The sequence below is a fragment of the Macaca mulatta genome, chromosome 19 (genome assembly GCF_049350105.2).
Source record: "Macaca mulatta isolate MMU2019108-1 chromosome 19, T2T-MMU8v2.0, whole genome shotgun sequence".
Lineage (NCBI taxonomy): Eukaryota > Metazoa > Chordata > Mammalia > Primates > Cercopithecidae > Macaca > Macaca mulatta.
In genome coordinates this window covers 22,113,325-22,125,700 of record NC_133424.1, presented here as the reverse complement: position 1 = coordinate 22,125,700, position 12,376 = coordinate 22,113,325, and the positions used below count along the sequence as shown (strand labels likewise).

Below are 12,376 nucleotides of genomic sequence, written 5' to 3'. Positions count from 1 at the left end.
AGACTCCGTCTCAAAAAAAAAAAAAAAAAAAAAAAAAAAGTATGGTACCTGCATAAAAACAGACACACAGGCCAGTAGAGAAGAAAAAGGAGACCAGAAATATACGGATGTATTTACAGTCATCTGCTTTTTAAATAAAGGTGGCAATTTCTTAGGCAAAAGGTAGTATCTTCAATAAATGGTGTTGAGAAAAGTTTATATCCACATGCAGAAGAATTTAATAAGACCCTCAACTCACAGCATAAATAAATTAGATAAATAAAATAAAAACACAAAATAAATTTGATACTTAAATACATTTAATACACTTAAATACATCTAAAACTCTGAAACTACTACAAAAATATAGACTGAAAACCCTGTAACATTGGTTGGGCAGGGATTTTTAAAATTTGACCTCAAATCCCAAGAGGCAAAATGAAAAAATAGATTAATCTGATTATTTTAAATTTAAAAACTGCTGCACAGAATATAATACAATCAACAGGGTGAGACAACCAAAAAATGGAAGAAAATATTTGCAATCATAAATGTGACAAGGGATTAATATCAAAACACACTCAAATGACTATAAAACAAAAAACAAATAACTACTGAAAATAACTATTGAAAATGAGAAAAAGGCTTAAATATTTTTCAGAAAAAGATACATATACGGCCAACAGATATATTTTTAAAACGCTGAATGTCAATTATTGTCACGGCAAGGCAAGCCAAAAAAACTATGAGATATCAACTCACTTCTGTTGGAATGACTCTAATTAAGAAGAAAAAGTGTTGGTAGAAATCTGAAGAAAATTCTTGCACACTATTCGTTGTGTAAGTGAGGACGGTCATTATGAAAGACAAAATAGTTCTCTCAAAAAACTTAAAAATCAAACTACCATATAACAATTGCCCCATTGTACGGCTGGGCGCGGTGGCTCAAGCCTGTAATCCCAGCACTTTGGGAGGCCGAGAGGGGGGGATCACGAGGTCAGGAGTTCGAGACTATCCTGGCTAACACCGTGAAACCCCGTCTCTACTAAAAAATACAAAAAACAACTAGCCGGGCGAGGTGGCGGGCACCTGTAGTTCCAGCTACTCGGGAGGCTGAGGCAGGAGAATGGCGTAAACCCGGGAGGCGGAGCTTGCAGTGAGCTGAGATCCGGCCACTGCACTCCAGCCTGCGCCACAGAGTGAGACTCTGTCTCAAAAAAAAAAAAAAAAAAAAAATTGCCCCATTGTATATCCAAAACAAATGAAATCAGAATGAAGAAACATTTGCACTTCTAGGTTTTTTGCAGCACTCTTCATGTGTAAAATATATAAAATCAACAGTTCAACACTGAATGAGTAAATAAAGACAATGTGGTAGATATACACAATGGAAGACTATTAATCTTTAAATAACAAAAATTATATTATTTTCAATCACAGGGATTAAACTGGAGGACATTAAATTAGTTGAAATAAGCGAGGCACAGAAAAATTCATGTCTCGTGATTTCACTTACACACGGATTCTAAAAAAGTTAATCTCATTGATGCAGAGTAAAATGGTGACCACCAAATGCCAAGGTATTTATTTAGAAGAGACGAGGGGATTGATAAAGGTCTGTCCAAGAACACGTAATTATACTTGGATAAAAGAAATAATTTCAAGAGATTTATTGTACAGTATGGTGACTATAGTTCACAACAATGTATTTGTATTTTTGAAAAATGCTTACAATTTCATGTTGTCTAACCACAAAAACGTTACCAATGAGATAAAGCATTAAGCATGTAGAACTAAGCATTTGACAATGTATATATACTTCAAAATGTTGTTTTACAAAATTAATATACATTTTGTCAAGTTAAAAATATATTTTTAAGACACTATAGAAGGATAACAATGTTTCAAATACTGTCTATCTCTTTTATAAACTTAGCAGAATCCTACCAAAATATAGTTTTTTTTTGCTGTTTTCTCATTTGTCAGTCATAACCATAGGAACGTTGATGTTCAACAGCATGTTCTGAACCCAGCACAGTGCATGGGAGAAACCAATGACTCTAGGGTTTTTATTTTAAGCTTGGGGCACCTGGAGTTACTGGTGTTTGTGGTAACAGTATGAAAGACACGAAAAGGGGCAGGCTTGCTTATGCTCCCATGACTGGCCACTGTGATCATGGTAAACTGGTTTGCATGCAAACTAACAGGAAATGTTTTAATCCAGAAGCTGCCATTATCTCTGAAAGTTTTAAGAGAAAATGATCAAGGAGCTCGCTACAGTTAGGTGACTAACAATATAAACTGTAGACTAAACTTCAACCTCCTAAAAATTTATTTAAAAAATGAGCGATAAATTTCTTCAAATTGTAATATCAATATGGAAAATAAGTATTATTCCAGATTTATAGGGGTCATTTTATTGTTTTGCAATCTTTAACACTGACACTTTAAAATAGAGGATTTTACATGGAACTATAAGTTGTGCTGTAAGTACATCCTAAATAACTAAATTGAAAATTGTTCACTATTAATTCTCTTAAAAATTTAATTTTTATAATATATGTGTGTTCTAGCAAATTATATATCTGCCACACTTTGTATGAAAATCCAATCTCTTTCTCTTATGAAGGAACACCATGCTGATTTAATCCTCTCTTTGGTAGACAGTGTATATCTTTTATGTTAACTAACCAGTCTTAAAAGTTATTGATAAACAAACCTTCCAGTTAAAACCGATTTTTCAGTGCATTAAAAAATACCAATGTTATACAAAAAATTAGCCGGGCGTGGTGGCAGATGCCTGTAGTTCCAGCTACTTGGGAGGCTGAGGCAGGAGAATTGTGTGAACCCGGGAGGCAGAGCTTGCAGTGAGGCGAGATTGCACCACTGCACTCCAGCCTGGGCAACAGAGCGAGACTCCCATCTCAAAAAAAATTTTTAAAAAAAACAATGTTCTCCTTAAAACCTACAACATACCGTGTGAAATCAACAACGAGAAAACTGTAGTCATAACAAAGAAAAATCAATGTTATTTGATTTGTGTTATTTTATTTGTGTTATGACTGTAATCATAACGCAGAAGAATCAATGTTATTTCTTTGCAATTGGTATTTTCCATCTCTGACTCGAAGTTACAAACTAACTTTAGCAGGAGTATTTATGACTAATTATGGAGCATCTGTTACACACTGAGCACTGTCATGTTTGTTTGCTACATTTATATGTAAAAGCATCTGCATGACTTATGAAGCTTCCCTAGTACTTACTGAAACAAATTGACTCAATGTCACTTATAAAAAGTTAAGGGAACAGTAACTAAAGAAAAGTAAGCTTATATAGGATTTTCCCATTAAAAGAACCTAATGAAATGTTTTAACAAAATAAAACATAACTTAATACACAAATTGTGGAATTATGTCTAAAAATAATTTTGTGTGCATGATGAAATTTTATAAAAAATATTATTTTAACTACACATCAGCTCAGATAATAAACACTTCATAAACTATAAAACAAAAAAAGAAACAAAAAGATTATGGGTCGAGCACCAGTATCATGCAAGCAAAAACAGAAAGTTTGCATGGAAAGATTCTAAATGATAAGCTATAAGATAGTTGTATAAATTGAATACAAAGCAAAGAGTATACATTCGCTTTTAACATTTTTGAGGATTTTTGTTTCCTAGTAAATTAGACATCTTACTAAAATGATTTATTTTGCTTCAATATTACTCTTTTCTTCTGAAAATACTTACAAATTTATAGTGAAACAAACACACTTACTCATTAAACCTAAGTTATATCTTTAGACTAAGAGACGTGTATATTTAACTCTATGCAGGTCAAAACTAAAACTCTATTATATGCTCACAGGCAGAGGCCACATGTTCAAAAAATATACAATAAATTTTTGAAAATTATTCAGGACTCAGAAATATATTGATTTTATTTACACTTATTTACAATTTTTATCACCATAAAAATAACCATGTAGTCAATAACAATTTAATTGTACAATTTAGAATAACTAAGACTGTAGAATTAAATTGTTTGTAATGCAAAACATAAAAGCCAGGTTATAGGTACCTTATTTACCATGTGATTATTATATATTTTATGAATGTATCAAAATATGCCATATATGGCATAAATGTATACACATATCATGTACACACAAAAACTAAGAAAAATAAATTTAAATGTCAAAAAAATTTAACCTGCAGGAACCATACTATTTAACTTATTTTCAGTTTAAAGCCACTGAAAAAGAATACTAGAGATGTTAGTCTATTATGTTAGCAAATAGTGAATTGTTACTATCTTCTAAATATACCCTTGAGTAAGGTGAAATAGGTTAAAATTAGTGGCATAATAACACTTTTTCAATGTATAACAGTATTTAACATGTTATAAATGTTGAATTAAAAAATTAAAGTAACACATAACCTAAAACTTTAAAAAACGTAGTTTCATCACATAAAAGTACAATTAGTAAAATGACAGTAATTTAGTTAATTTTAACTATAATTAAGAATAATTGGCCGGGCGCGGTGGCTCAAGCCTGTAATCCCAGCACTTTGGGAGGCCGAGACGGGTGGATCACGAGGTCAGGAGATCGAGACCATCCTGGCTAACATGGTGAAACCCCGTCTCTACTAAAAAATACAAAAAACTAGCCGGGCAAGGTGGCGGGCAACTGTAGTCCCAGCTACTTGGGAGGCTGAGGAAGGAGAATGGCATAAACCCAGCAGGCGGAGCTTGCAGTGAGCTGAGATCCAGCCACTGCACTCCAGCCTGGGCCACAAAGCGAGACTCCGTCTCAAAAAAAAAAAAAAAAAAAAAAAAAGAATAATTTTATCTCATAATTCTGCATTACAATATTACTAAGGGCCAGGCGCAGTGGCTCATGCCTATAATCACAGCACTTTGGGAGGCCGAGGTGGACAGATCACTTGATATCAAAAGTTCAATAACAGCCTGGCCAACGTGGTGAAACCTCGTTTTACTAAAATACAAAAATTAGCTGGATGTGGTCATAGGCACCTGTAATCTCAGCCTCTTGGGAAGCTGAGGCAGAATAGCTTGAACCTGTGAGGAGGAGCTTATAGTGAGCCGAGATCACGCCACTACACTCCAGCCTAGGCAACAGAATGAGATTCCCTCCCAAAAAAAAAAAAAAAAAAATTACTCAGAATACCTACTTCATACATCACTCAATTCCATAAGTTAACCACAAATAGCCTTTCTACTTAGATTTTCATCATGCATCTTACATTTTAATTTCCTTAGTCATCCATAAGAAGGGTCATAAATAATAACCACCTATTAAAAAAGTCTCCCAAATCTTTGATGCAAAAAGAATTGATCACATTCTTTTACATGTGAATGCAACAGAAATGAAGAAATAGCAGGAAGCAATTTAAGAGTTGAATTCCATCATTATTCAGTTTCCAAATAAGCTGTCTTTTTATTGGGTGTGAGGGAACAGAGTCTCACTGTCACCTGGGCTGCAGTGCACTGGCAAAAATCTCAGCTTACTGAAACTTCTGGCTCCCAGGTTCAAGTGATTCTCATGCCTCAGCCTCCCACGTAGCTGGGACTACAGGTGTACACCACCATGCTTGGCGCATGTGTATTTCTTTTTAGTAGATATGGGATTCCACCATGTTGGCCAGGCTGGTCTTGAACTCCTGACCTCAGGTGATCTGCCCACCTTGGCATCACAAAGTGTTGACCTTATGGGTATAAGCCACTGTGTCTGGCCAAAAAAAATCTGTATTTTTAAGATATAAGTATACTTTAAATTTAATTATAACTTCTCAAAATCTACTTCTTTTAAAGTTATAAACAAATAATTTTTCTTTTTACCAACTTTAGTTTTGGATTTATTCCTATATTCAGCAGTCTGATTTAGTGTAATGTCTGAAATTTGAGACAGATATTTCTACTGTGAATTCTCTCATATTGACATAAATTTACTTTTGGATTAAATATTTTTTACTTTTATATATCTGCAAAAATACATTTTAATACGAACTCTTTTGTGTTTTATAATCAGTAGTTTTTGAAAAAATGTTTTTCCAAACTTATTAAACTTGCAGGGTTATTCTTCAATATAAATTCCCTGATGTTGAGCAAAGTTGGAAAAACTACCTCAGGTATTCCTGTAGTACAAAATGTGTACAATAAAATCTGTGATACAAGTAAATATACTACAACCCTCTTTATATTTGTAATGTGTTTCCTCAAAATTAATATTCTTCTATACTTTAAGGGCTTTTATTTTCTGAAAGATCTAGTGAGAGTAATTGCACTCTTAATGCTTTTATTTAGTATGAACGCTCTGATGTTTAGTAAGATGTGGGAAGATATTAGTGGCATTCACAATTTTTTTTTTCCAGACAGAGTCTCTCTCTGTTGCCCAGGCTAGTATAAATGCTTTCCTTTGCAATAAGTCATGAGCATTGGTTAAATGTTTTGCCACATGGTTTATTCTAGTAGTTTTCTCCAGTATGAGTTATCTACAATCAAGTGTGACAGCTGTTTAAAGGCTTGCCACATTCTTCACATTTGTAGGGTTTCCCTCCTGTATAAATTCCCTTATGTTCAGTAAGAGTTGAGAACTAATTAAAACGTTTGCCACATTTTTCACATTTGTAGGGTTTTTCCTCCAGTATGAATTCTTTTATGAGCAGTAAGGTGTGAGGACCAGTTGAAGTCTTTATCACATTCTTCACATTTGTAGGGTTTCTCTCTAGTATGAATTATCTTATGCTCCATAAGGCTTGAGGACTGGTTGAAGCCTTTGCCACAGTCTTCACATTTCTAGTGTTTCTCTCCAGTATGAATTTTCTTGTATGTAGTAAGGGTTGAGGACTGTTTAAAAGCCTTGTCACATTCTTCACGTTTGTAAAATTTCCCTCCAGCATGAATTTTCTTATGTTTACTAAAGACTGAGAACCGGCTGAAGGCTTTGCCACATTCTTCACATTTGTAGGGTTTCTCTCCAGTATGAATTACCTTATGTTTAGTAAGGATTGAGAACCTACTAAAGCCTTTGCCACATTCTTTACATTTGTAGGGTTTCTCTCCAGTATGAATTCTCTTATGTTTAGTAAGGATTGAGAAAGTACTAAAGCCTTTGCCACATTCTTCACACTTGTGGGGTTTCTCTCCAGTATGAATTTTTTTATGATAACTAAGGGTTGAGGACCACTTATAGGCTTTGCCACATTCTTCACATTTGTAGAGTTTCTCTCCAGTATGAATTACCTTATGTTTAGTAAGGATTGAGAACCTACTAAAGCTTTTGCCACATTCTTCACATTTGTAGGGTTTCTCTTCAGTATGAATTTTCTCATGCGTCATAAGGGTTGAGGACTGTTTAAAAGTTTTGCCACATTCTTCACATTTGTAGAATTTCTCTCCAGCATGAGTTTCTTTATGTTTACTAAAGACTGAGAGCCAGCTGAAGGCTTTGCCACATTCTTCACATTTGTAGGGTTTCTCTCCAGTATGAATTACCTTATGTTTAGTAAGGACTGAGAACGTACTAAAGCCTTTGCCACATTCTTCACATTTATAGGGTTTCTCTCTAGTATGAATTTTCTTATGATAACTAAGGGTTGAGCGCCACTTATAGGCTTTGCCACATTCTTCACATTTGTAGAGTTTCTCTCCAGTATGAATTACCTTATGTTTAGTAAGGACTGAGAACGTACTAAAGCCTTTGCCACATTCTTCACATTTATAGGGTTTCTCTCCAGTATGAATTTTCTTATGATAACTAAGGTTTGAGAACCACTTAAAGGTTTTGCCACATTCTTCACATTTGTAGGGTTTCTCTCCAGCATGAATTCTTTGGTGTTTAGTAAGGCTAGAGGACCAGCCAAAGGCTTTGCCACATTCTTCACATTTGTAGGGTTTATCTCCAGTATGAATTACCTTATGTTTAGTAAGGACTGAGAACTTACTAAAGGCTTTGCCACATTCTTTACATTTGTAGGGTTTCTGTCCAGCATGAATTCTCTGGTGGTTAGCAAGGCTTGAGGACCAGCCGAAGGCTTTGCCACATTCTTCACATTTGTAGGGTTTCTCTCCAGTATGAATTACCTTATGCTTAGTAAGGACTGAGACCTTACTAAAGGTTTTGCCACATTCTTCACATTTGTAGGGTTTCTCTCCAGTATGAATTTTCTTATGTTTGGTAAGGATTGAGGACCACTTAAAGGCTTTGCCACATTCTTCACATTTGTAGAGTTTCTCTCCAGTATGAATTACCTTATGTTTAGTAAGGACTGAGAACGTACTAAAGCCTTTGCCACATTCTTCACATTTGTAGGGTTTCTGTCCAGTATGAATTTTCTTATGATAACTAAGGGTTGAGCGCCACTTATAGGCTTTGCCACATTCTTCACATTTGTAGCGTTTCTCTCCAGTATGAATTACCTTATGTTTAGTAAGGACTGAGAACGTACTAAAGCCTTTGCCACATTCTTCACATTTGTAGGGTTTCTCTCCAGTATGAATTTTCTTATGATAACTAAGGTTTGAGTACCACTTAAAGGCTTTGCCACATTCTTCACATTTGTAGGGTTTCTCTCCAGCATGAATTCTCTTGTGTTTAGTAAGGCTTGAGGACCAGCTGAAGGCTTTGCCATGTTCTTCACATTTGTAGGGTTTCTCTCCAGTATGAATTACCTTATGTTTAGTAAGGACTGAGAAATTACTAAAGGCTTTGCCACATTCTTTACATTTGTAGAGTTTCTTTCCAGTATGAATTCTCTTATGATAAGTAAGGGTTGAGGACCGGTTAAAGGCTTTGCCATCTTCTTCACATTTGTAGGAATTCTCTCTACTGTAAATTCTTTTATGGTGAGATAGGTGTGAACGCATGCAAAATGATCTGACATATTCTTTACATTTCAAAAGTTTCTTTCCAGTATGCCTTACCTTACGTCTGTTTGAATTTGAACATTTATGAAAGACATTTGCATATTTGCCACATTGAAATACTTTGCTCTGTGTAGTTGTCAAACTATGGTTAAGCTGATTATAACCTTCTTTGTGCACCTTACACTCATCCACATTGGTACAACCAATTTTTAACTGTAAATTCTCAGGTCCACATTTTTCATATCTTCTCAATGTAACTTTTTGGAAAGAATCTTCTATGCCCTGCTCTGGCCAAAGGTCTTGAGCAAAATGAGAACATATAACTGAAAAGAAATAAAAATAACAAATTAGTCCACTTATTAGACTCAGGTAAATATAGTTTCCAAATTTAACCTACAAAATTATTCAAACTACATAAGCAAGATGACATTGCAATATGACACAGGCCCTAAGTCTTCATAGACATAGAAATGTAATAAAAACACACAGACCAAAATACACATGTGAATAATTTATACATGAGTTAAGTGCATGCAGTGCCTGAATTAAGACCAATGCAAAGAGCCACATAGAAAAAAAGAAAAGTTTGTTAAATTTACCCAATACAACTCTTTCTACTCCTCAATATTACCTAGTCCCTTCAGAAGCAAATTGTCAACTTCTGTATGTTCTTTTTTTTTTTTTTTTAAGGAAAGTAAAATATTGGCACATATGATTTAATTTTTGTCTTCTACAACCCTTTCCACACACTGGTTTCTGTCTCTCACGACAAAAAGGGCTGATAGATACAGTGGTATACTTTGAAATGACAGTTTGAGTCTGCTGAGACCAAAGGTAAATACACTGCAGCAGAGCACTGCAGTGCTGCAGAGAGAGAACAGTGTATCAAGTGATTACTTTTCAGAAGAAACAAAAATAATCTCTTTTAACTAAAACCAAACACAAAATTTCAGACAAGACAAATCTCAAGGAGATGTTTGAGAGACCCACATAATCTCTAGCCAAGATGACTGTTTTCTGACTATGCCAGGACAAAGCTACATTATAAATTATGTGACAGGTAGCCTTTTTAAATGTCCAAATCTCAGAGATTACAATCTATACAAAATAGGGTAATATAATCTCATCAAAAATATTATAAAATTTTCAGAAAGAAACCATTAAAAATGTATACACTAATTTTAAAAACTGAATAACATTCAATGAGTGAAATAGGAACACAGAAGAGTATAGAAAATCAGAAAAATGAGGATAAGAACAAAAATAACCAGTGAATTGTCAACAAAAGATTTGCAGGCCAGAAGAGAACTGTGTGATATAGTCAAAGTCCAAAAAAGAAAAAGAAAAAAAATACCTATCAAGTGAGAATAATGCCATCAGCAAATCGGTACTGCCTAATAGGAAAAAACAAACAACAACAACAAAAACTTTCAAAATAACTAAATTCTTAAGAAGTATCTTGGCACTGCATATGTCTTCCATACGAAAGATGCTGAAAGCAGTTCTTACCAGTGAAAATAACAATGTAAGAAAACAACACCTAATCATATAAAAATACATTATTTTCTAGGAAAGATATGCACATACAAAAAACTGAATTTCTAGCATTATTCTAATGGTGCAGAAAACATTTTTAATTATTCTCTAATATTTGAGAGATAAAAGCATAGGAATTATTATAAACATCTGTAAATGTATATACAACATAAACACATAAACTTAGCAACATCAGTGACAAATTTAAGGTCAGACATAATAAGGAAGAATTTTTTATGCAACTGAAGCTAATTTTTCACCTGATTAAAATATACTGTTTTAGTTTTAGAGGTTTTATGTAATCCCAACGGTATCATACACAAAAAAAAAATTTAGAGGTTTTATGTAATCCCAACGGTATCATATACAAAAGAAAAATAAGAAAGTGAAAGTATATCAATGCAAAAATCAGAAAGAAACAAAGGAAGACAGAAAGAGAGAAAATGAGGGACAAGATGCAAGAATCAAATAGAATAGGTAATAAAATAAAAGTAACTCCTTCACTTTCAGAAAATTATTTAAATATATGGAAAATTAACTTTCAAATCAACAGATTTTTAATAGATTTATTAACATTTTTTCTTTTGAGACAAAGTTTTACTCTTGTCGCCCAGGCTGGAGTGCAATGACACTATCTCAGCTCACTATAACCTCTGCCTCTGAGGTTCAAGCAATTCTCCTGCCTCAGACTCCTGAGTAGCTGGGATAACAAAAGTCCACCAACACGCCCAGCTAATTTTTGTATTCTTAGTAGAGACGGGGTTCCACAGTGTTGACCAGGCTGGTCTGGAACCCCTGGCCTCAGGTGATCCACCCGCCTTGGCCTCCCAAAGTGCTAGGATTACAGGCATAAGCCACCATGCCCAGGCTATTAAAAACTTTTAAATACCAAGATCCAACTTGCCTTTCGACAAGAGTCAGTTGAAATCTAATGTTAAAAAGACTCAAAGTGGAAGGTGGAAGTAGACATTTCATGCAAATGTTAATCAAGTGAGAGCAGAAGAGGTCAAAATAATATTACATGAGCTAAATTTTAAGTCAAAGACTCATATTTCATAAAATGCACTTGACAGTGAAACTCCAAAAAGACAAAGAAAGATATTAACAATAGTAGGTTCACTGGGAACCTGTGAAAACTTTGAATATGTGTGTGTGTGTGAGTGTGTGTGTGTGTCATACATTAGGATTACAAATACATAAAGCAAATACTGACAGAATAGAAGAAACACAAGGAAAGCAATATAATTATAGCAGGATATTATTATACCACACTTTCTGTAATAAAAATCAAAATAGAGGAGGCTGGCAAGATGGCCGAATAGGAACAGCTCTGGTCTGCAGCTCCCAGCGCGATCGACACAGAAGGTGCGTGATTTCTGCATTTCCAACTGAGGTACCCGGTTCATCTCATTCGGACTGGTTGAACAGTGGGTGCAGCTCACTGAGTACGAGCCAAAGCAGGGTGGCATGTCGCCTCACCTGGGAAGTGCAAGGGGTCGGGGAACTCCCTCTCCTAGCCAAGGGAAGGGTTTAGGGACTGTATCATGAAGCACAGTGCTCTCCAACCCAGATACTATGCTTTTCCCATGGTCTTCGTAACCTGCAGACCAGGAGATTCCCTCTGTTGCCTATGACACCAGGGCCCTGGGTTTCAAGCACAAAACTGGGTGGCCATTTGGGCAGACACCAAAGTACCTGTAGGAGATTTTTTTTTCCCATGCCCCAGTAGCACCCAGAAGGCCAGTGAGGCAGAACTGTTCACTCCCCTGGAAAGAAGGCTGAAGCCAGGGAGCCAAGAGGTCAGGCTCGGCGGATCCCACACCCATGGAGCCCAGCAAGCTATGACCCACTGGTTTGAAATTCTGGCTGCAAGCACAGCAGTCTAAGCTACTCCTGGGAAACTCGAGCTTGGTTGGGGAAGGGCATCCGTCATTGCTGAGGCTTCAGTAGGCAGTTTTACCCTCATA

At 35.3% G+C, this 12,376-nt stretch overlaps 1 protein-coding gene across 3 annotated transcripts in view; it reads right to left on the bottom strand.

Moving 5' to 3' along the window:
- LOC721315 (uncharacterized) overlaps positions 1–12,376 on the bottom strand; it is a 219,091-nt gene that overhangs the window by 176,013 nt on the left and 30,702 nt on the right. The window contains exons 4-8 of one of the 3 annotated variants that reach the window (XM_077978587.1): positions 8,825–9,196; positions 8,539–8,740; positions 8,427–8,454; positions 7,783–8,342; positions 6,287–7,110 (exon numbers count right to left, since the gene is read on the bottom strand). In XM_077978587.1, coding sequence (XP_077834713.1) covers positions 6,804–7,110; positions 7,783–8,342; positions 8,427–8,454; positions 8,539–8,740; positions 8,825–9,196 — 1,469 coding nt within the window. In that variant the 3' untranslated portion in view covers positions 6,287–6,803. Of the gene's footprint in view, positions 1–6,286; positions 9,197–12,376 lie in introns of those variants that run through there. The other 2 variants (XM_077978586.1, XM_077978585.1) reach the window with 2 other exon arrangements.